General features: G+C 41.0%; 1 protein-coding gene across 4 annotated transcripts in view; it reads right to left on the bottom strand.

The window, feature by feature from the left end:
• The window catches only part of clstn1 (calsyntenin 1), an 81,878-nt gene that overhangs the window by 11,373 nt on the left and 46,258 nt on the right, over positions 1-24,247 (bottom strand). For 2 of the 4 annotated variants that reach the window (XM_063033124.1, XM_063033123.1), the window contains 9 exons: positions 23,538-23,733; positions 19,823-20,031; positions 16,170-16,319; positions 15,118-15,303; positions 14,680-14,937; positions 9,262-9,383; positions 7,457-7,619; positions 4,510-4,560; positions 2,899-3,056 (listed from right to left, as the gene is read on the bottom strand). In XM_063033124.1, the coding sequence (XP_062889194.1) occupies positions 2,899-3,056; positions 4,510-4,560; positions 7,457-7,619; positions 9,262-9,383; positions 14,680-14,937; positions 15,118-15,303; positions 16,170-16,319; positions 19,823-20,031; positions 23,538-23,733 (1,493 nt within the window). The remainder of the gene's footprint in view (positions 1-2,898; positions 3,057-4,509; positions 4,561-7,456; positions 7,620-9,261; positions 9,384-14,679; positions 14,938-15,117; positions 15,304-16,169; positions 16,320-19,822; positions 20,032-23,537; positions 23,734-24,247) is intronic. The other 2 variants (XM_063033125.1, XM_063033126.1) reach the window with 1 other exon arrangement.

Genomic DNA, 24,247 nt, shown 5'->3' with positions numbered 1-24,247 from the left:
CTTTCATCTTGGAGTGAATTTAATTACAAAAGAAAAAAAAAATTACAGAGGTAACAATAACATATTTGGATTTCTAGGAGTCTTGATGTGAACTGAGGATTAACAAACTCAAAACATCATTGAATAATTAACTAAGAGGTTGTAAGTAGTGGGATGCTATAGATGTCAGGGCTGGGGCTCCAGCTGTTCACATCCTATGTCAAGGATTTGGTTGAGGGAGCTAAATGTCATATTTCCTGTTGATGCAAAGCCAGGTGCCGGATGCAAGGAGGATGCAGATGGGGTTTGGGAGTTCAGGAAATTGGCTAGGTCTCATGGCAGAAAAGATAGTGGTATGTTAAAATGTCTACTGTCATCTGTGGTAGAAAATAAATATAGGGAACTCATTCCCCACCTCCCCATGTTGAAAGCTGAAATATATTAGCACTCAGGGAAACCCTTGTAACACCAATTGCTGAAAATTAACATGAAGATGCACAAGCAGTTAAGTACGCAAACATTACATAGGCGTTTATTGCTCTGAATATATATTGTTCAGGTAAAGCTATACTTGCAAAGTTGTGCACAGGTTTGAACACTCTCCTAAAGAAACAATATACTTGAGCAGGAGATTAACCTAGTGCATTTCTGAAATAGCAGATTTGTTATGCGATTTATCACACTGGGTCAGTACTCTGTTTTGACAGACCTGTGATCCCAGGAGCGAAGCTTTGCTGCATTCCCAAGCTTAAGCACAATACTCCAGGTGCAGTCAGATCAATACCAAATATAACTACTCAATAAAGCAAACCATCTAGTTCAATTCCATATCTGACCTCAGGAAAGGAAGTTCTACTGGGCTGGGTTATCTATAAATAGACCATAAGACAAGACAAAGGAGCAGAAGTCTGCCATTCGGCCCATCAAGTCTGCTCCACCATTTTATCATGAGCTGATCCATTCTCCCATTTAGTCCCACTCCCCCACCTTCTCACCATAACCTTTGATGCCCTGGCTACTCAGATACCCATCAATCTCTGCCTTAAATACACCCAATGACTTGGCCTCCACTGCCGCCTGTGGCAACAATCTCCACAGATTCACCATCCTCTGGCTAAAAAAATTTCTTCGCATCCTGTTCTAAATGGGCGCCCTTCAATCCTTAAGTCATGACCTCTCGTACTAGACTCTCCCACCATGGGAAACAACTTTGCCACATGCACTCTGTCCATGCCTTTCAACATTCGAAATGTTTCTATGAGGCCACCCCTCATTCTTCTAAACTCCAAGGAATACAGTCCAAGAGTGGACAAACGTTCCTCATATGTTAACCCTCTCATTCCCAGAATTATTCTAGTGAATCTTCTCTGTACCCTCTCCAACGTCAGCACATCCTTCCTTAAATAAGGAGACCAAAACTGCCCACAGTACTCCAAGTGAGGTCGCACCAGCGCCTTATAGAGCCTCAACATCACATCCCTGCTCCTATACTCTATTCCTCTAGAAATAAATGCCAACATTGCATTCACCACCTTCACCACAGACTCAACCTGGAGGTTAACCTTAAAGGTATCCTGTATGAGGAGAGGACTCCCAAGTCCCGTTGCAGCTCAGAACTTTGAATTCTCTCCCCATTTAAATAATAGTCTGCCCGTTTATTTTTTCTGCCAAAGTGCATAACCATACACTTTCCAACACTATTTCATTTGCCACTTCTTTGCCCATTCTTCCAATCTATCCAAGTCTCTGTGCAGATTCTGTTTCCTCAGCACTACCGGCCTCTCCACCTATCTTCGTATCGTCAGCAAACTTAGCCACAAAGCCATCTATTCCATAATCCAAATCGTTGATGTACAACGTAAAAAGAAGCGGCCCCAACACAGACCCCTGTGGAACACCACTGGTAACCGGCAGCCAACCAGAATAGGATCCCTTTATTCCCACTCTGTTTCCTGCCAATCAGCCAACACCCTATCCACGTATGTAACTTCCCCGTAATTCCATGGGTTCTTATCTTGTTAAGTAGCCTCATGTGTGGCACCTTGTCAAAGGCCCTCTGAAAATCCAAATATACAACATCCACTGCATCTCCCTTGTCTAGCCTACTTGTAATTTCCTCAAAAAATTGTAATAGGTTTGTCAGGCAGAATTTTCCTTTAAGGAATCCATGCTGAGTTCTGCCTATCTTGTCATATGCCTCCAGGTACTCTGTAACCTCATCTTGACAATCGACTCCAACAACTTCCCAACCATCGATGTCAAGCTAACAGGTCTATAATTTCCTTTTTGCTTCCTTGCCCCTTTCTTAAATAGCGGAGTGACATTTGCAATCTTCCAGTCCTCCGGAACCATGCCAGAATCTACCAAATTTTGAAAGATCATCGCTAATGCCTCCGCAATCTCCACAGCTACTTCCTTCAGAACATGAGGGTGCATTCCATCTGGTCCGGGGGATTTATCTACCTTTAGACTATTCAGCTTCCTGAGTACTTTCTCTGTCGTAATTGTGACTGCGCACACTTCTCTTCTCTGCGACCCTTGAGTGTCCGGTATACTGCTGATGTCTTCCTCAGTGAAGACTGATGCAAAATACTCGTTCAGTTCCTCCGCTATCTCCTTATCTCCCATTACAATTACAATAGTGGACACTCTCAAAACAAAGAACAAAATGACAAACTAAACTGTCAACACTTCAAATAGAGACCCTTCATTTCCCTCCACACTCGCTGCCTGACCCACTGAGTTCCTTCAGCAATGGTCTTGCAATGACAAAGTGGGCATGTGCTTCTCTGGAATTTTATTCATGTTATCACTGGGGCAAGTAGTACATCAGGACTGACACTACAAAGCAGAAATCATGGAAAGAAAACACAGCTAAACATGCTTAAATGTGATGAAAATAATCTTTAATGCTCTTACCTTCACACTTTTGTCAAGATTCTCAGAATCCAAGAGATCCAGCCCTTCTTTGCAAGTGTACAAGCAGTCAATCACCTTTTTGCTTTCAATTTTCCCACTCTGTATCATCAAACCTGCTAGATTGCCTCGGAAAAACTGAGCCATGCGAAATTCTCCTCCTGCCATATTAAAAACGGAAATAAATATACTTTAGAATTATGCTTGGCAATCTTCCAAATCTTCTATTTATCGTGCAATCATGCAGGTTAGTGAAACTTCCCTTCTTACCATGGTTAGCTTTGCTGTCATGGGCATAATGGTGACTTGCAGTAGGGAACTTGCCCTCATGCAAATGGATTGGAAAAAAGCATTTAGTCAGGTAAAATTGATGAAGATGGAAGGAATGGGGATGGGCTGAGGTGAGCAGTTGCACAAGCTTTAAGTCAGTGAGGTGGCACACAAATACTAACTAGATTGAAGTTGCTGCTAAATTTACACAATGAAAATAAAATAATACAGAATAATGGTCATTCAGGCAATGGTCTGTGCTGGAATGTATATCTAATCTAATTCAAGTAAACTGGTGTCAGGAAAATAGGATTAAAAATTCTACCTAACTGAAACAGCAGACCATTACTGCATAATCAACATCCTCCTCCACCCCTACCCATTCCCACCTCCAAGCTTTGCAACAAATTGCCTCGATACTTAGCTACTTGTAAATACTTTGTGCAAACAAAGTAACTTTAATTGTCTCACACTCCCATTGCTTGTTTTTGATCTTGTTCTTTTATATGCAAAGACTAGACTTTGAAAATTCCCGATGCTACAGAGAAAAAATTGTTTGCAAGGAATGACACACTGGGCTTTATAACATGGTGGATCAGAAAAGATGTAAGGCAAAGTAGGTGGAAAAATCAAGCACTTTCTCCACTCAAACTCCAGTTGTAAAATTATTCCACTTACTATACAAGATAAACTGAATATCTATGTACAGTAAGTATTTGCATATTTAATATTTGGGGAATATTTACTTATCCCTAATCACAAAGGCAAGTGATTTACTGCGTGGAAGTGAAGTGGAATTTAAAGTATAATCCTTTCCAAACACATTCGCCAGGAATATGGGAATTAATAGAATTAAGCAGAATGCTGAAACCCAAAAAAAACCACAGGTATTTTTCCCCTCTCAGTTCAAGTTAGTCAAAGCATAGTTGCCTGTAGTTCTAACTTCATGAAGCTGACACATTCCTTTGAAGAGGGGATACTTAGAATTCAACAGCTGTTTCCAAAAGCAGTTTTCCAAAGTCTCAGAGTAGCAAATGACAGGATCAAAACAATATTATGCTGCAATTTTAAAACAAAATTGAAGTATGGGAATATCCATTTTATATAATAGCCCATTACTTAAGATTTCCTAGAAATGCCAATAAATTTAATAACCAACTCACTGTCAAACAGCGTGCACACATGAACCCCGAATGCACGACAACCCCACACTCCTCGATGAAAAGAAATTTAGGTAGCACAATGCAGAAATAAGCAGGGGATGATGCAGCCAAAGTGAATAAAAAAGAACATTCTCATGCTAATTGTGAACATATACTAAACAGGAGGGAAACCCCCAGGAACCTGAATAGGCTTCAGTCACAGTTTCATTTTCATTTTCGCTTCCTGTATATTCTGTGGAAAAGCAAGACAGAAAAAAAGAACTGCAGTGAAGGACCAAATGACCATGGGAAAATCTAACTGCATGTTGTCAAAGTAACGGAGAAATCCTTTGGGCAGTAGGTTCTAGCAATTCTAAAATACTTAATTTAAAAATTGCTGTTTGCTTCCTTTGATCACCCATGAAATATTTCTCTAGCTGTCTAAGTACATCTTAACATTTCTTGAAGTACATCCTTTCACTCCAGCCCATTTCTGAACCATTCTTGGTGGGATACTACTCCAAAGGCAGCAACCAATGTCCAGTAACTTGTCCAGATGGCCATTCTTATGCAAGGGTGCATAACAAAAACGGCAGATCGTTTGACTGAGTAGGGGAGGCAAGCTTGTTCCCACCCATGACCTAGTATGAGCAGCTGGACAGAAAATCACCTTCTCATTCTACAAATCCAAGCCTAATTATGCATCTCTATAGCCTTGTACTGCAATGCCAGGTATCTTTATCCCTTTCTGAATGAACCTTTTCCATTAACTTAGAATGCAAGTTCTAATTAACCTATATTATTCCTCTTTTTTTTCTGAACAGCTGTGCTCCTAAATATATCTTGTATTCAGAAAAATAAAAGATTTCCTAAATTAATGAGAATTTATTTGCAATTGTTTCCAGTTTAGATTTGTAAAATGAAACTAAAGTACACACAACTGCTTTTCCTGAAACCTTATTCCCAGTTTTCTCCTGAATGCAGTATCATGCTGGTATACAGAACCAGTATTTGTTACAAACACAGCAGGAGACTTATCAAATGTTACTAGGTACAGCAAATGTTAACAGGTCAGTCTTGTTGGAGGAGGGGAGAAAAACATCATATTTGAGCCTGATCCTCAATTTTGTCTGACATTCACACACACAGTATTTCAAAGCATTTATTGGATGGAATTCATTAAAACACAATAAATACTCTTTCACAAGTACATGTTAAAACAACATGAATGGAGTTTATCATCTGCTCCTTATACTGCTACAGCAATATCATGAGGATTTCTTAACTACACCAATCCCATATCCTTTGATTCCCTTGAAATCTACAAATCTATCAATCTGCATTGAGCATGCTGAGAGTGAGCATCCACACCCCTCTTGGGATACAAAAATTCAGTGATTCAGAAACACTTCTAAAGAAAATTAATTTACATCCTTAATGGCTAACCTCTTGTTTTGCGATTGTAGACACTGGTTGTAGAACCACACCCCCACATAGAACTCTGAAAAACCCCATAAAAATAATTTTAATCAGATTACTTTTATACTTTTAAATTCAGAGTACAAGGCAAGTTTGCTTAACTTTTCACGCAACAGCGAAGTACTAGGGTCCTATATTGGAGCACGATGTCACTACTCATGCACTCAAGTTGACAATAGAGGTCAACAGAAAGCAAACAATCAGGGAGATGGTACTTGCATCATATTAATTTTCAGTGTCATGCAGGACACTTGAGTGAGTCCCTTTGAACACCATCTTTCAATTGATCAACAATTAATTTGTTTTTGACAATGTAGGTAACGTCACATTTGTCACATTATATTCAACCTACCAGGGCCTCACCTCATTAAGGACCCTTTTGTCCTTGAAGCCTAAATACATTTGCCTCAGGCTACATTGCCACCTAAACTAATATCTTGAATAAACTGGGTCAAATTACATTCAATCCCCTCAATCAGATTGTTGACACATTATGAATAGTATGAGAGGTGACAAATCACCACAGCAAGGAATCCATCAATGTACTTAGAGGATAAGCATCACTCAGGAGAGTGGGAACTCCCCTGCTCACCTTCGATATATAGTTATAGGGAAAGGACTTTATTCCCTGAAGAACAGGAGCATGAGAAAAAATCTTTTTGAGGTATACAAAATTATGAGGGGTACAAGATAAAGTAAATGCATGCAGGTGTTTTCCCTTCAGGTTGGGCAGGACTAGAACTAGATGTCACAGGTTTAGAGGGAAAGGTGAAATATTAACGGGAATCTGTGGAGAAACTTCTTCAGAGGATAGTGAGAGTGGTAGGTGAAGGTTCAATTGTAACATCAAAGAGAAGTTTGCAGAGGTACATTAACTGGGAGGGATTTGGAGGGATGTGATCTGCATGCTGGTAGATAGGACTGGGTAGAAGACCAGACTGGCACAGGTAGGTTGAAGGGCCTATTTCTGAGTTGCAGTGCTCTATGAAATTATCCATTCATTCTGTTGAGATTGCATCTGAAACATTGGGTATGACTTTTCTTTACTAAACTCTTGTCAACTCTGTTCAATCATTTTTTTAAAGTGGCCAATTACCACTTTCGCAATAGCAAATTCAAGCATTTTTCCTACTACTAGTGTTGGCTATTGATTCTGGCTTTCTCTGTCCTTTTATTTAATAACAATGTCACATTTACTTCCTTCCTATCCAAAAGAAACTTTCTAGAATCTATGCAATTTTGGAAATTGACTAAGTGTATATTGTTCGGATCATTACGTTCTGGCAACTTATTGCCTTTCAGTCCCATTAACCACTCTGGACATCATCTTACTAATGCTGGTTTCTGTGAGCTCCTCACTCGTTCCCGGCCTCCAGTTCTCCTGAGGTTTACTGAGTTTCTTGAAGTACTAAAAATATTATCTTTTCCATTTCCTTATTTCCCCAATTTATCCTGTTCTGACAGCAAGGGGCATATATGTTAATTTTCACTGATCTTATTCCTTTTAATTATGTATTGATGATTTTGCTTTTTGCTAAGTTGCTGTTATATTCTATACTACTATTAAAATTTCATAGCTGAGAATGAAATCGATTTTAATATATGTAGCTGATCCAACTGTAGTGCCCACACCCCCCCAAAACAGCATGCTGCATTATGTAACACTTTACCTTGCCAGCAAGCTCCAACCACCAACTGGGTTTCAATCTTTGAATGGTGCAATGGATAATCCTCAGTAACTAAGAATGGATCATGTGCAACTCCATCAACAAACAGGGCCACAGTGGGGATATCAACATTCAGGACATAGTGATGCCATTCTTTATCACACACCTACAAGATGTAGGAAAAGAATAATAATAATTATTAGTTTTCCATTTAATTATCCCATGTCCTTTCATGGATCCTGCATTATTAGCTCTAGAGAAAATTAAACAATTTGCAGACAGAATATTAATATCCTGCTTGCTCCAAAAGTTTCAAAGCCAATTTATTTAAATGTAATCCTTTCATAACGGCAGTGGAAAAATATTAAGAGTAACACACACAAAACGCTGGAGGAACTCGGCAGGTCAGGCACCATCTATGGATATGAATAAACAGTTGACATTTTGGGCCGAGGCCCTTCTTCAGGAGTGAGAAGGAAGGGAGAAGACATTGGAATAAAAAGGTCGCAGTGGGTTTGGCGGGGGGGGGGGAGGAGAAGAAGAGGGGAAGGATGTTAGCTGGAAGGTGATAAGATTTTATTCTCGTTTTTCTAAGTGATAAGTGTTATTTTATTTCTTCCATCTGTCTCTCTTTCCCATCCCCCCAGGTTTAGGAGGGGTGATTGATAAGTTCATGGCTTAAGGTAGAAGAGTCAATCTTAGAAAACCTAGCACATTTATTTTTTTCAACATAGTTCCCTCCTACATTTACACACTTAGTCTAGTGGTCGTGGAGCATACGGATCTTGGACCTCCAGGAAGTGTCCACAGATGGGTGATTGATAAGTTCGTGGCCTAAGGTAGGAGGAGGGATGAGTTATTAACTTCAAACTTTCTGCATAATCAGAGAGTTGAACTGCACGTACATGTAACGAGAGCTGTATAACTCATCTCCTTCTACCTTAGGCCACGAACTTATCAATAACCCCTGCTGTGGACACTTTCTGGAGGTCCAAGATCCGTATGCTCCACGACCGCTGGACTAAGTGTGTAAATGTAGGAGGGGATAATGCTGAAAAATAATGTGCTAGGTTTTCTAAAATTGACTCCTTCTACCTCAGGCCACAAACTTATTAATCAGCCCTCGTAACTTCAGTTTGATAAGTCTAAATAAATTCTCCACAAATTATATATCCATTCTTTTAATTTGTCTGAATGCTAACTGATAACACTACAGAGTACAGCATACTCTGACACAGCATGCAATAAATTAAATGGTAAATTTATCCAGCTAAACAGAGTAAAGGATCTAGCCCTCAGCTCACAGAAGATCACGTAAATATATTTAGTATTTTTTCATATTTAACAGACTCCCTCAATTTAACTTTGCTGATAATGCCAAACAGGAAGAGGATTAGAATAACTCAAAATTCATTTCATATAGGAAACTTTAAAGCTACCATGGAAAGGAAATTTGGAAACATTTATGAGGAGCAGGATTTTAACCCAGAGTTCATGCGCCACTGCCAATCTTTCACTGCACTGTTACTAAAGCAACTAAGTAGATAAGATTAATCTAACCTCTCACTGACATCCTTCATAAATCCAAACTACAGCCAATAGAATTCAACAGCAAGGTGCCTTTTTAAAAAAAAATTGCACACAAAAACTTTTAAGATTGATTCTGAAATATGCTGTTTTAAGAACAGAACTGCTTCATTGTAAAAACAACCAATAATTCCTACATTTGAAGTGCATGTGCTACACATTCAACTATTTAACTATGTCACTCTCACCAGATATAAACCCATTTATAAAGATTTTCAAACCTGGTCAATTTTCCAATGGAATTCCGCAGGCCGGAAGTTTTCATTCTCTGAAGGATTTTGACGGAAGAGGAAAACCAAGCGGCAGTTGTGCACGTAAAGGGAGTAGTGGTGACGATTCATTTCTAAGATTCAAATAAGCAATATACAATTTATCGATTTTAAGTGCAGTTCAGAAAATTATTAAAAGAAAATGGTCCCTTCATCAGTATTTTGTACATACTACCCCCTCAAAACTAGGTACAGAATAGATTGTCACTATAATCCTTCAAATAACTATTTGCAGTGTCAGAGAGTGTGATCGTCTGGTAACTGGTGTGAGATGGAAGGGTTCCCAGTTAAAATTTTCATGCATGCCATCTCACTTAATATAAATTGAACAATCCTTTGATGAAGACATTGACCACAAGACCAACTTGAGGCTATATGAAATGCAATTAAGAGTTAGGAAATTCTGTCAAGCCTCAATGGCAGCCTACAGTTAATTGCCAACCTTGATGAGGCAAGTAAATAATTTATTGTCATGTGCAATGTTCAATAATTTATTGAGTGTCATGTATAAACCTTGATCTGACCTTGGGAGGATACAGCAGAGCATGATCCTGTTCTCAGCATTTTTCAGTAGGGGTCACTAGATAGCAATGAATAGGAAGAAACCTGGCTATTCATTTTCCCCATCTACACCGAGGCCAATTATAAATTAACTAAGTGGTGAGACAATGATTTAAATTTGTGGACACAGATAACATTACAGTAGGCCAAGTGAGTTGCTGATTAAATCATCAATAATTCTCTAAAGTAAGTGCAACATAGTAATGAGCTTGTGTTCAATTCAAGCCAAGTGTTCACTTAATGCAATCTGAATTGCTTATATTACTGAAATCTTCCTAGAAATAATTGCTAAGTGAACCTAGACAATCCTGCTCTTTACCTTAGATACCATACTTCACCATTTCAAAAACTCAGTCTGATTATTATACAACTACCCTGATCAAGTGGTTATAGCCTAGACCAAGTTTCTTTCATCTGAAATGTCAACCCAATTTTCCAGCTGTTTGATCTGTTCACTCATCAATACTGCAGTTTTAGGTCTATTTTCAGTCCATTGTAACTTATTCTATCATTTGAATTATTTTTGTTTGATTAATATTTTACTGTCTTAAAAGGGGAAAACAGCAATTTTAGCCATGATTAGAAGCAATCTGAAGTACTTTAGACTAGGTTAAAAAGACAGTTAATTCTTGATTGGACATAACTAAAAACATTCTGCCTCACCAAACATCTCTTGCTAAATTAGAACATAGAACAGTACAGCATAGTACAGGCATTTCTACCGTTTAAACTAACCCTTCCCTCTCACATAGCCCCTCATTATCCTTTCATCCATATGCCTAGTGAAGAGTCCCTTGAATGTCTGTAATGCGATAGACCCTTTTCCCTTTTCTATAAAAAAAGAGAGAGAGAGAGAGAGAGAGAGAGAGAGCTAGGGTGCCCAAGACTTTTGCACAGTACTGTACTTGTCAACACGGAATGGAGAGCAGTTTGTAAATCTGGAGGGAGCAAGTGTTGGGAATAGCAATGATAGACCACCATAGGAGGGGTGTGGGTCAGGTGGCAGAGAAGTGCCAGGGGCCACACCAGGCAAGTTCACTTGATTCCAAACAATTGGTTTATTGATCATTACAGAATGTCTCTCTGGTGCTTCCTGCTCCCTCCCTTTTCCTAACCATGATTTCCCTCTTCCTGCACCCTTCCCACTCTCAGTCCACGATAGAAACCCATAGCAGAATCAGGTCTATCTTCACTCACATACGTAATGAAACTTGTTTTTTTTTGTAGCAGCAATATGAAAAATTACTACAGAACTGTGCAAAAGCCTCAGGCACCCTAACTATATACGTCTAAGAATTCTGCACAGTACTGTATACGATTCCTTGGACGTGAGTTAATATTCTGTAAGGGGTTTCTTCTTTTATGTTACTGCATAGGCTAATTAAAATGGCTTTTGTTATGTTAACCGCTGAGAAAGTTCTCCTGCTAGCAGCTTGTTTGGGTTATGTTATTGATAAGAGAGCAAACGAACCAATTGGGATCAATGTTATTCTTTCTGTGTGTCTGTAAGTTATTGTGATGTGCGGGTTTTTCGGTAGAAGACGCGATGCAGAGCGAGGGAATGGACAAGGTGCTGTGAGCTGGTTAACGGAGTCGGACCCCGAGCAGGAGTCCAAGGTCCAGGGTCTTCGGCGAGGAGAGGAGACAGAGACAGACTCATGTGGAACGTCTGGTTGACCACCGTGGTTGGTCCCAGGCGGCAGGTCGAGGTGGTCAGAGGGAATCGAATGGTGAAGAGGGGATCGTTATTAGAGCTCCAACTGTTATGCACGAAGAGACTGAACTTTGATAAGTGTGGCACCTTTTATTTTCCTTTTATATTTTATCTCAATTATATAGTTCCAGTAAAATCTATAAACTGTAATTCATTTAATCATATATGGTGTATTGTCTGTTATTTGGCGGGGTGGGGTACATCACACAGCATCCACACAAACTTGATTACCCAGTTTGGCGGGGCCGAGGGCTGTTTTCCTAGATGATAGCGAGTTGAGCGACCCTGAGGCTTGCCAGGGGGGCTACATTTGGGGGCTTTTGTCCGGGATTGGATTCAGTGTTGTGCTGCGTGGTTACCCTGCTTAAATCAGTAATGTGTGTCTCTGTGGGTTATTTGCTGGTTATTGCTGCATGCGGGTTGGGTGAGGTCTTTGTTTGAGTTCAGACTAGCGCTGTCGAGTTGGTGGTGGGGCTCGGGGCTGTCCATACTGTTGGGAGAGAGAGGAAAGAGTGGTCTGATTCAGAGGTAGTGTCTGTGAATAAGTGTTCCAGCTCTGGCAGGCTCCGCCTGGCTTTTGGGATACCGTCCACCCCAAAAGGGGCGGAGGCATACGAGACTTGGGCGGAGCAGATCTCTCAGTTGTTAGATGAATGGCAGTGCTCGGTTGACGGAGAGTGAAAGGGATTGGTTGAAAGTTTGAGTAGGCGGACTGTTGACGGTGTTAGAACTGTCAGGTTCAATTACACTGTAGTGACAGCTGCCAGTTATCTGAAAGAGGGGGAAAAGTTTTCAGTGCATCTTCTCTGGCTAGGAGGGCAGCTAAATTGTTTGCAGTGCCAGGGGGATCATTTCAGGGGATCAGCCCCTCCCTTAGTTGTTCAGCTGATCAGAGGGGTGTCGGGAAACTTAGTGGAGGCCCAGTGGGGAACGGCTTGGGGTCTCTGGGGGAGTACATTCCCAGCAATGTACCAAGGAACTTCCAAAAGGAAAAGACCCTATTCCTGAAGGCTTAGAGGGACCACGCCCAGAGTGTTGTTATGGATAGATGGAAGCAATGCTAAAGCAATCCTCGACACTGGGGCGCAGGTCAAGTTGTTGTACAGTTCGTTTTGGCGTATGTGGATGACCGCCTAGAGCTTGGATTCCCCCGGGGGGACTATGATGCGAAGTGAGTGGCCAAGTCCGGGCAACAAAGAGTTAAAGGATTAAAACTTTCTTTGGACGAGTTCCAGGTCTGGAGAAAAAGGCAGTTCGGGGAAAAGCGACTAAAGCAAAGTGTAAGATGTGGAGTAGCTTTTGGCCGGCGGAGTTTGGAGCAATCTGAGAAAAATGACCCGACGTACCAGTTGAACTTCTTGGTGTTGGAACAGACAGTGGTGGACCTGGGGATGGAAACCCAAGTCGGCAATGAGAATGAGACACTGGGGAGAGAGGCGATTTGCACCGCTGAACTGAGTGCTCAGAAATGCAGGCAGGAGACTGAATGCTGCACTTTCAGGATGACCACTGAAGATTTGGAGTTCACGCTCGTCAAAGTGGAGACGGAGAAACAGAATTCTGAGCTGACACTGCGGTCATGTACTGAGGAATTAATCCAGAGAGACGAAACAATGACCCACCTTTGAAAGGATCAGCAGAAGCTCAAGACATCGATCCAGAAAAGATTGGAAGACTTACAAGTTGGAGGTGGCCAAGAAGCGTGAGTCAGAACTGCTGAGACCGTGGCGAGAGTTGGAGAAAATCAAACAGCAGCTATCGATCGAGGAAATGATGAAGAATACGGATCCGAAGGATGATGTGCTGGACGTGTGGTACATGCTGCCTTTTGCTAACTTCCCTTTGATTGAGGAAAAGACCTTTGGCCCTTCTCCCACTGAGTCAGGTGTAGTGGGGAGGGCTAACTGTGGGCAGCCTGGGTTACAGCAGGACCAGGAAGGAAAAGAAGCGGGGCCCCGGACCCGGGACAGGGGGCTCCGAGTTGCAGTGGAGGCATGAGTGAGGGACTGAGAGAGGATTTGGCAAGCTGACCCGAGGTATCCCCTGTAGTGTCCGAGCCTTAAGGGCTTAGGTGAGGGGGTACGGAGGTCTCGGAGGATTAGGAAACTCCCAGATAGGTTGGCCTATGTAGTACCCGTGGGCCCAGGCGTAAGGTCCACTGTTTGGGGAGCAATGTCACTGTGTGTACCTGGATTGGGTTTTTGTGTCTGCAGGACTGGTTGGCGAGTTATTTAGAAGTCACGAGGACATGACTTTATTTGGTGGGGGGGAGAGTGTAAAGGGTTTCTTCTTTTATGTTACTGCATAGGCTAATTAAAATGGCTTCTTTGTTATGTTAACTGCTGAGAAAGTTCTCCCGCTATCTGCTTGTTTGGGTTATGTTATTGATAAGAGAGCAAACGAACCAATTGGGATAGATGTTATTCTTTCTGTGTGTCTGTAAGTTACTGTGATGTGCTGATTTTTGGGCAGAAGGCGTGATGGAGAGCCAGAGAATGGACAAGGTGCTGTGAGCCGGTTAACGGGGTCGGACCCCGAGCAGCAGTCCGAGATCCAGGGTCTTCGGTGAGCAGAGGAGGCGGAGACAGACTCGTGTGGAGTGTCTGGTCAACCATCGAGGTTGGTTCCAGACAGCAGGTCGAGGTGGTCAGAGGGGATCGAATGGTGAAGAGAGGATCGTTACTAGAGCTCCAACTGTTTGTGCACGAAGAGATTGAACTTTGATAAGTGTGGCGCCTTTTATTTTCCTTTTATATTTTATCTATTAATTATAGTTCCAGTAATATCTATAAACTGTAATTCATTTAATCGTATATGGTGTATTGTCTGTTAATTGGCAGGGTGGGGTACATCACACAGCATCCACACAAACTTGATTACCCAGTTTGGCGGGGCCGAGGGCTGTTTCTCTAGACTACAGCGAGTTGAGCAACCCTGAGGCTTGCCAGGGAGGCTACGATTCCATATGATTTCAGTTTACAAAAACCCAGCTTAAAGCCGTAAGACACAGTGGCCGAGCAGAAGCCTGGTCACGTGCATGGATTTCTCAGAAAGTCTTGAGGCAGATGAATAAGGCAACTTCAACTCGTGCATACCTCGTCTGTCAGAATTGCAAAGGATCGTTTCCTTGCCCCCTTGAATAGCAGAACCAGGTCCATGCCGCATCCACACAGATATAGTAAATGTTTCTTCCAGATTTGTTGTCAAAACGCCATCTGGGATTTTCACAGCTTGAGTACCATTGAATTCGAAGACCTCATCACTGTCATGCCCATTGTCCGTAGGAAGACCAACTGTCCAATTTGTGCTGCTGCTTGGCGAGGGAAGGAGGTCAACTGTACCAGAAGTAACACCTGCCATAAAATAAGAACATTAGATATGAGCATTACTATCAGACAGAGCTAAAAAAACATTAAAACTGTTATTAAATAGAGTAAATACAAGTTCAATTTCTTTAAAATCATAATTATGCATGCAATAAAAACACATTGTGGGAAAATAAAATCAAAATTGATGGTAGTCAATAGCCTTACCACAGAGTTTATGGAGTGATTTTACAGAATAGGTGTCCCTGTCACATCCTTTGCCAATGTGGTTTGTTTCTAACTCTATTGTTGTTTTAATGAAGGTAACAGGTTCATCACATGTCTCCAAATTCATACTCGGAAATAATGCCAAATTTCCAGTACCGGGTTCATATTCAATTCTTTTACTCCAACCTATAATCACAAAAATATTAACAACCCTTAATATCATCTAGTCAGAAGCATTATCAATACCACAAGAATATGCAACTGCACTGCGTTTTACTGATGCAATTCAAAGAACCTATATTTTACCACTGAATTTATAACCACATTATCTGAGATATAAAATCAGTAAATACACAATAAACTATGCTTTATAGGTTTATGTAAAACTTGTATTAAGAAATGGTGTAATATTTTTAATAGCTGCAATACGTTAGAAATTTCACAACTGGAGTTCTGGACCATTAATTTAAATGCAGCAGCTGAACAAGTTAATTTCAAGTAACCTGATAAATAAGTCATTTAAAATGGCTATCCTCAAAAACAAACAGTGAGCTGTAAAAACTCCCACCTGGTTTGCAAATGTCCTTTAAGAAAAAAATCTACAATCTTTACCAGTCTAGCCTATAATTGACAATTGGCTTTTCAGCTTGGCTACAATTACGCTTGGACAATACAGTGGCTTTGCCTGCAATGTATACATGACATTAATTAATAAATAATAATTCTAAACACAAATCTGCAGATACTGGAAATCCAAAGCAACACACACAAAATGCTGGAGGAACTCAGCAGACAAGGCAGCATCCACGGAAACGAATAAACAGTTGATGTTTTGGGCCAAGACCCTTCCTCAAGACTGGAAAGGAAGGGGGAAGATGCCAGAATAAAAAGGTTGGGGGGGGGAGGCGCAGGGAAGAGGAAGAAGGTGATAGGTTGAAAAAATAATGGGCTGGAGAGGAAGGAACCTGATTGGACAGGAGAGTAGAGTTGACCATAGGAGAAAAGGAAGGAGGGGACCTAGAAGGTGATAGGTGGTTAAACTTGCTCATTACCTTGCCAGCCAGGCTTGCATGTAGGTTTAATGTTGATCTTAACAAGAACATCTTCTGTTGAACGTTTCTTCCCACAATCATATGCAGTGACTGCAAGCTTATACTGCCGATCTTTGCTATAGTTCACCTTGTCTGTGTTCTTAATAAACCCTGCAAAAATCACCAACTTAATGTGAGAGAGAACCCAAAACAAATATGTTTATCACTTCTGTATCAAGAAATAGAAAATAAGTTTACGAATGAATATTCAATACAAAAGCTTATTTGAATAGAAGGTATGGAATCAACTTAGATTATGAAAAAGGGAAAAAAGTGCATTGGGCTTTCATTGAAAAAATGGGAAAGAAAAGGGGGAATTACAGACCCATCAGGATAATTTTACTAGTAACAAGATACTTAGGGGAAAAAATTGAAAGGATTGGACAAAGCCAACCTGGATTTGTGGCAGATAGATTTGATAGAAACCATGACAAAGAATTCCCAGCCAGTGTAGTGGCATCTGCACCAGACTTCGAGGCGAGTGGTCCCCAGTTTGAAGTCAGCTGCCTCCTTGCACGCTTTCCATCTGTGCTGGGTTGAGCATCGAGCTAGCAACTCGACCTCAAAAAACAGACAAATGCAAAAGAAACAGCAAGGTCGCTGCCCGATGCGCCATAAGGCACAGAAAGGAACAACAATGACATAGAACCAGTGGATATCTTGTATATGGGTTTTCAGAATGCCTTTGTTAAAAGTTCCGCAGTGGTGATAGTGTGTAATATTAAAAAATGGATGCAGTGAAATTTATTTGACAGACAGGAAAAAGAAAGCAAAAGTAAATAAGTATTTTCCAGGATTGCAAGGGGTGAGGAATGGGGGAAATCAGTGCCTGGGCCATGGCGAATCACAATACAACATCTACGATTTGGAGAAGGAAATGTCATCTGTGATTTGGGTGTCACTTAAGTTTACAGATGATGCACACAATGATTTCAGATTGAGACTTTTGATAAGTATACAACTTAATTCAGACAAGTTGAATGAGCATCAAATATAATTTAACAGTTTTCAATTTGGTAGAAACAGTAGAAAGGCAGATTAGACAACCTATGGAAGAACTGAGTGTCCTTGTTTACCAGTTCCTGAAATCAGTTTTAAAAAAAGCTGGATTTGTTGCTCTTCAGCGCAAATAGCTTTGACTATAAGAGGAAAGATGCTTTATTATAATTATACAAGAGTGGATCACAGGAGAAAGGGTAGAGGGAACCCGGGGGGAAGTGACAGGCAGATGAGAAGAGGTAAGGGGGTGGGGGTGGGGTACAGTTTACTGGAAGGTGAAATGGATCTTCTTGCCGTCAGTATGGAGGGAACCCAGATGGAATAAAAGGGTGTTGCTCCTTCATCCTGATGATGGCCTCATTGTGGCAAAAGAGGAGACGATGGATTGACATGTCGGAATCGAAATAGGAATCAGAATTAAAATGTTTGGCCACTGGGAATTTCTTCTTTAGGCACATGGAGCGGATATGCACAGTGAAGCTATCCTCCAATTTATGATGAGAAGGAGGCTGCATCGGAAGCACTGGACAAAATACACAACCCCAGCAGATTTACAGGTGAAGTGCCCTGAACGGAACTGAGGGAGGAGGTGATGGGCAGGTGTAGCACTTGGGCAACTTGCAGGGATAGGTGCCTGGAGGGAGATTAGTTGGGAGGGACGAATAGACAAGGGAAGGCAGAGGGAGCAATCCTTACAGAAAGTGGACAGAGAAGGTAAATGTATGCTTAGTAGTATGGTCCCTTTGAGATGGCGGAAGTTGTGGAGGATGATGTGTTGGATACAGAAGCTGATGGGGTGGTAGGTAAGGACAACCCCAAGAGGAACTTTATCATTGTTAAAGCAGTGGGAAGGTGGGGTGACAGCAGATGTCTGGGAAATGGAGATGTGGGTAAGGGTAGCATCGGTGGTGGAGGAAGGGAAACCCCGTTCTTTGAAGGAGGACATCAGAGGAAGGCCTCATCCTGGGAACTGATGTAGCAGAGGCAAAGGAACTGAGAAAAGGGGATAGGATTTTTACAGGAGATAGGATGGAAAGATATATAGTCAGGATAATTGTGGGAATCGGGTGGTTTATAAAAGATGTCAGTTGACGAGATCTCCAGAGATGGAGACAGAAATCAAGAAAGGGGTGGGATGTGTAAGACCATGCTTGGAGTATTTTAGGCAATTTTTCTCTTCAGACTTAGGGATTTACTGGCCATAGAGAGTGCAGCAAAGATTCACTGGACAATTGGTGAGACCATGGGACCAGTCACTGAGAAATTGTGTTTAGGCCCATATTTGTTCAACTTTGGAACAGACAGATACAGCATAGACACAGGCCTTTTGACACACCAGGTCCATAGGGATCAGTATCAACCACCCACTTACTTCCACATTACTTCCATTTTCGCTACATACTATTAATTCTCTCCAACCACACCCCACCTCAATTCTACAACTCATCTACAGAACAGGGTTAATGGAGAATAGATCTCAGTGGAATATACAAAATTCTGTCAGGGCTTGAAATGCAGAATGCAAGGGGATAAAGGAGGAAAGGGACCACACACTTAGGCCATACAGCAAGACATTTGAGACAACATTGAGGATAATTTTATTTCCTACTTGGTGCATCTGAAATTCTTTTTCATAGAAAGCCTTGGGAGATAAAATTGCAAAAGATAATTAAAAAGGCAATGTGTAGAATTCTAAAAGCCACTTGGCCTGAAGTCTATGCTAGCTCCTTGAGCAATTCCATTGTTATAATTTCCATTCTTATTTTCCAATAACCAGTTTGCTTTCTCACATGCCCATTAGTTCCTATTACTCATCCACCTCAAGGTTAATTTGCAGTACTAACTAGAATGTCATTGGGATGTAGGAGGAAACACAGTCTCAGGAATTAATTTGCAGAGGATGATGTCAGGACTTAATCTGAGCCACTGGAGTTGAGGCAGCAATACTGTCTGCTGCACTACTGCAAAAAAGTGAGCGGGATGGGGGTGGGTGGTTAGAAGTATAGAGCGACAGCAGGTCTTTTATATCAAGGGTGGCATAGTAGCATGGTGGTTAGCACAACACTTTACAGTATGAAGCACCTGGGTTCAATTCTGGCTACTGCCTGTAAGGAGTTTGTACGTTCTCCGTCTGCCCGCGCAGGTTTCCTCCAGGTGCTTCAGTTTCCTCCCACAGTCCAAAGACACATAGTTGGTAGGTTAATTGGTCATTGTAAATTGTCCCATGATTAGGCTAGGTTTAAATCGGGGGATTGCTGGGAGGTGCGGCTTGGTGGGCTGGAAGGGCCTGTTCTGCGCTGTATCTCAAATAAATAATTAGCCATGATTTTATTTAAAGGCAGTGTATGCTTGAATGGCAGAATGGCCTTCTGTTCATATTTGACTATATTCCCACGCTACATTGAGCATCCAGCAATTCACACTGGAAAGTACAGGCCATCACTTAATCAATACAGGTTTCATTTCCGAGACAGAGAGGAAGCCTGTTAACATTACAAATCTGTACTGGAAAAAGAAACATTTACTTTTGCTTTACAAAACAGTTCAGTAATGGAAATTTAACTTGCTGTGTATTTTTTGACATTAAGCTAATACCTACATGATTTACAACTTACCATCTTTATCAATAGTGAATGGCACATCAGGAGTAACAATTTCATAACTGCAAATTTGACTATATTGAGGTGAACAGTCTGCATCAATTGCTTCCACTCTCAAAATGCTGTCATATTTCTTTCCTTCAACAACTGTAGCTTTGTAGGATTTTTCCTTGAAAACTGGGGAGTATTCATTTACATCATTCACCTGGATATGAACATTAGCTCTACAAAACAGAAACATTGGTCAGTGACATGGCAGTGGTCACCAACTGAGAGGCAGGACCTGAATAACTTAAAAGAAAAATATAGTGCACTCTTTCCTTTTTATAAACACTTGTCCAGTCAGCACAAATTATTTGATTTCTATCAAAAAAAGTTACTTTTAAACTGGAAGTCCCTCCCGAGATACCATGTTTACCTCCCCCATGAAACTACAATCTCCAAGTAAAAGCTTTAAGCTTACATAGATTTCACAGTAAAAGTCACTAGCTTATACACTTGTAGCATTCAAAATCCACACTATGAGATCACCATGATAAATGACAATGGATTCTGGTTAATTAGACCATCAGTTAACCGGGGCAGCTGCTTATTTAGGACAACTCTTAAAGAACAATAAGCAAATTGAGAAAATAGCTGGGATTTCCTAATTTATTTGGGACACGATGCTGTTTATTTGGGTCAGCAGACCACTGCTGAAAGTCAGAAACCACACCACGCTTAGAGTGAACAGGTTTTAAATAGCACGCTCAAGAACAGTAGTTTTTGTCATTGACAGTTGGTGAAAAATGAGCAAGACAATTTGGAACTGTTTTGCACACCACAGTTTCAAACATTCAGGCCCAGAGATGCCAGAAACTCTTGGAGGTGAAAATGAAACAGTTTCACAATTTCAAGAAGTTAGGAACTACAAAGAATTTGAAGGTATTGACAATCATCTTGATGTTACAATTAAGTTTTGAAGGATCAAGAGCATTCTATGAAGGCAGTCTATTATCTGCAGTAGGTGGCTGTGCTGATTTGGTTCATTTACAGTCAATCAAAAAATCATTAGGATTAATAGTTTTATAGTTCTGTAGATGCTTACGAAATGTTCTAATTTGTTACTCAAACTGCAGTTTGTCTTTTTTTTAAACCTTAAAAAAACTATTTCCTTGAAACCAGTGGGGGGCAGCCGGATGTGTCCCAATTAACCCAAATCTACTGTATATGCCACTTAAAAATGAAAAGCTGGAGGCTCAACTTTTTCTTGAGGGAATGGGGGGCAGTTACTGTCTGGCACTTGCGTACTCATTTATCAGACATGCCAAAATGATGTTGATTATTTTGCAGATTATGACTTAGGTTGTCTGTCTTTATGAAAGGTTTATGAAATAATTTCACTAGTTGTGGGTGATATCACCCTAACAGACAGTGGTCCACACTGGGGCATGGCACATTTACGATAAAAATGTAATTATAAGCTTTCATTAACATATACTTGCTTAGACATGATGCAATTTGGCAAGTGACCATCAGACTTAAGTACACTACTGGGTAAGTCTCAGGAACATATATAACTACAGTGCCTAAGAATTTTGCACAACATCGAGCAGACAGAGTTTGTAAATCTGACAGGAGCAAAGGATGCTGGAAAAGGTGAGGTTGGAGTGCCGTAGGAGGGGCGTGGGACAGGTGGCAGAGGAGTGCCAGGGGTAGGCGGGTGTCGTGGGTGCAGACACCAGTCAAGGTCGTTTGATTCCAAACAATTGGTTTATTGATCATTACTGAATGCCTCTCTGACACATCTGCTCCCTCCACTGTCCCCTTTTCCCAACCACGATTCCCCTCTCCCTGCTCCTTTCACACTTCGTCCACAACAGAATCAGAATCCAGTTTATCACTCACACATCATGAAATCTGTTTTTTTTGCACAGCAGCAAAACAGTGCAATACATAAAATTACTACAGCACCTTAGCTATATATGTGCACAAGACTTTTTGCACAGTACCATACACAGAGAAATAACATCAGAATTTTACTAAAATGTTGGTTATTGAAATTCTACTGCAGGCGTCCCCAACCTTTTTTATGCAATGAACCCCAATGAACTCCGTGGACCCCAGGATGGGAACCCGTCTTACTGATTGCAAGCAGTGAGTTGCAAGTTGGGTGAGTGGGCAGATGCAGTTTAATGTGGATAAATGTGAGGTTATCCACTTTGATGGCAAGAACAGGAAGGCAGATTACTATCTGAATGGTGTCGTTAGGAAAAGAGGAAGTACAACGAGATCTAGGTGTCCTTGTTCATCAGTCACTGAAAGTAAACATGCAGGTACAGCAGGCAGTGAAGAAAGCTAGTGGCATGTTGGCCTTCATAACAAGGGGAGTTGAGTATAGGAGCAAAGAGGTCCTTCTGCAGTTGTACAGGGCCCTGGTGGGACCACACCTGGAGTACTGTGTACAGTTTTGGTCTCCAAATTTGAGGAAGGACATTCTAGCTATTGAGGGAGTGCAGCGTAGGTTCACGAGGTTAATTCCCCGGATGGCGGGACTGTCATATCTTGAAAGATTGGAGCCACTGGGGTTGTATACACTGGAATTTAGAAGGATGAGAGGGGATCTGATTGAAACATATAGATTATTAAGGGATTGGACACGCTAGAGGCAGGAAACATGTTCCTGATGTTGGGGGAGTCCAGAACCAGAGGCCACAGTTTAAGAATAAGGGGTAGACAATTTAGAACGGAGTTGAGGAAAAACTTTTTCACACAGAGGGTTGTAGTTCTGTGGAATGCTCTGCCTCAGAAGGCAGTGGAGGCCAATTTTCTGGATTCTTTCAAAAAAGAGTTAGATAGAGCTCTTAAAGATAGCGGAATGAAGGGATATGGGGAGAAGGCAGGAAAAGGGTACTATTGTGGATAATCAGCTATGATCACAGTGAATGGTGGTGCTGGCTCGAAGGACTGAATGGCCTACTCCTGCACCTATTGTCTATTGCCTATTGCTCAAAAAGTGTTAAGGGAGAAGTTATCTTTTCAAATACAAAAAGCAACCTGTCTGGAATCAATAGCTTCCCCCTGACTAATTGCACAATTTAACAGTCAAGAGTTAAACAATAAGCCAAAACGCTGACAGCATATATACTTTAAGTAATTTCCTTTAAAATACCTGAGAATAAATAGAACAGAACAAACATACAGTAAATGTAATCCAATTTGCTCAACACAATATTCACGCCAGTTAGATTTCTAATACTGCTAATATTTGACTTTCTAGAATTTAAGCTGCCATTTTAATAATATAATCTAAGATGTCGCTTGGTAATTGCACAGGCCTGCTCTGATGTAACTGGTGACCTGCTATGGAATGCATTTTCAATCATTTGAGTAGTGCATGACAGCAAAAAAATAACAGACCAAAGATCCGCTCATAATTTCATGAAATGCAGTCCACTATACGGATACAAAAGTGATTTATTTTGAACTGTTCTGAATGCACAGTCAAGGCCAGAACTTCAGCTTATGCAGATGAACTTTTTATTACATCCTATATTCGATCATTATGAGCAGTAATTAGTGAATCCATTGGTTATACCATGTCTTCTGTTCCAATGTTATTTGCAGAGATACAGCCAATTACAGGCACTTCTGGATGAACTAGCCCACGCTACCCAATTACATCCATGTGACCATGTGTAATAAAGGAGAAGTCAGAGTAATTTTGTCCTGTATTGCAGTATACACTTACTTATGGGATTTTTTCATATTTTCTCCATCTGGACCCTCTCCACAGTCATAGGCCTGGATAGTAAATGTATACTCTTTCTGCAGCTCACAGTCCATCACTTCTTTCGAACGCAAGACAGCTTCACCAGTGGTTTTGTCAACCATCACAGCTTCAAAAGGAACATTCTGCCCATGAATTCTAAATCCACAGATCTCACCTAGAGATTAACAAACAGTAAGTTAGAACTTGAACAACAATGCAACAATTTAACAAAAAAGTTTAATGTGCAACAGCAGTCCAAACTTCGCAGCCAAGGGTTTTGCTTTTATTGTGAGGGTCTGTTGAGAAAGCAAAGCCTGTGCCTTGTTTGGGTAAGTTCTGGGACTTAGTATGGGTGCATATGCCTGCCTTCCAAGCCACTGGTTTACAATGCATCCACTCATGCAGGAAAGAGAGATAAAAGGAGAGAGAAAGAGACAGGCATTTCACAGGATTACTTATGACAGCTATAACTTGTAAAATACAGCCATGGCTGCTGGGATCTTCTATGCCAAGCTACTGGGCAGAGCTGGGCTGTCTATTCTGACCAGGATAAAAAGTTAAAGTGCAAGTTAAAAATCTGGAAATGTACAAGCATTTGACACAGGTTCAGCACAGTTTCACAAATTCTGTCAATTTCCTTTTGAAAAACAATGTGTTTTAAGTCTTCCTGTGCAATGTATCTGTCTACA

Source organism: Mobula hypostoma, chromosome 25, assembly GCF_963921235.1.
Source record: "Mobula hypostoma chromosome 25, sMobHyp1.1, whole genome shotgun sequence".
NCBI classification, from domain to species: domain Eukaryota; kingdom Metazoa; phylum Chordata; class Chondrichthyes; order Myliobatiformes; family Myliobatidae; genus Mobula; species Mobula hypostoma.
The sequence above is the reverse complement of the archived record's forward strand: the minus strand, read 5'-3'. Positions and strand labels throughout refer to the sequence as shown.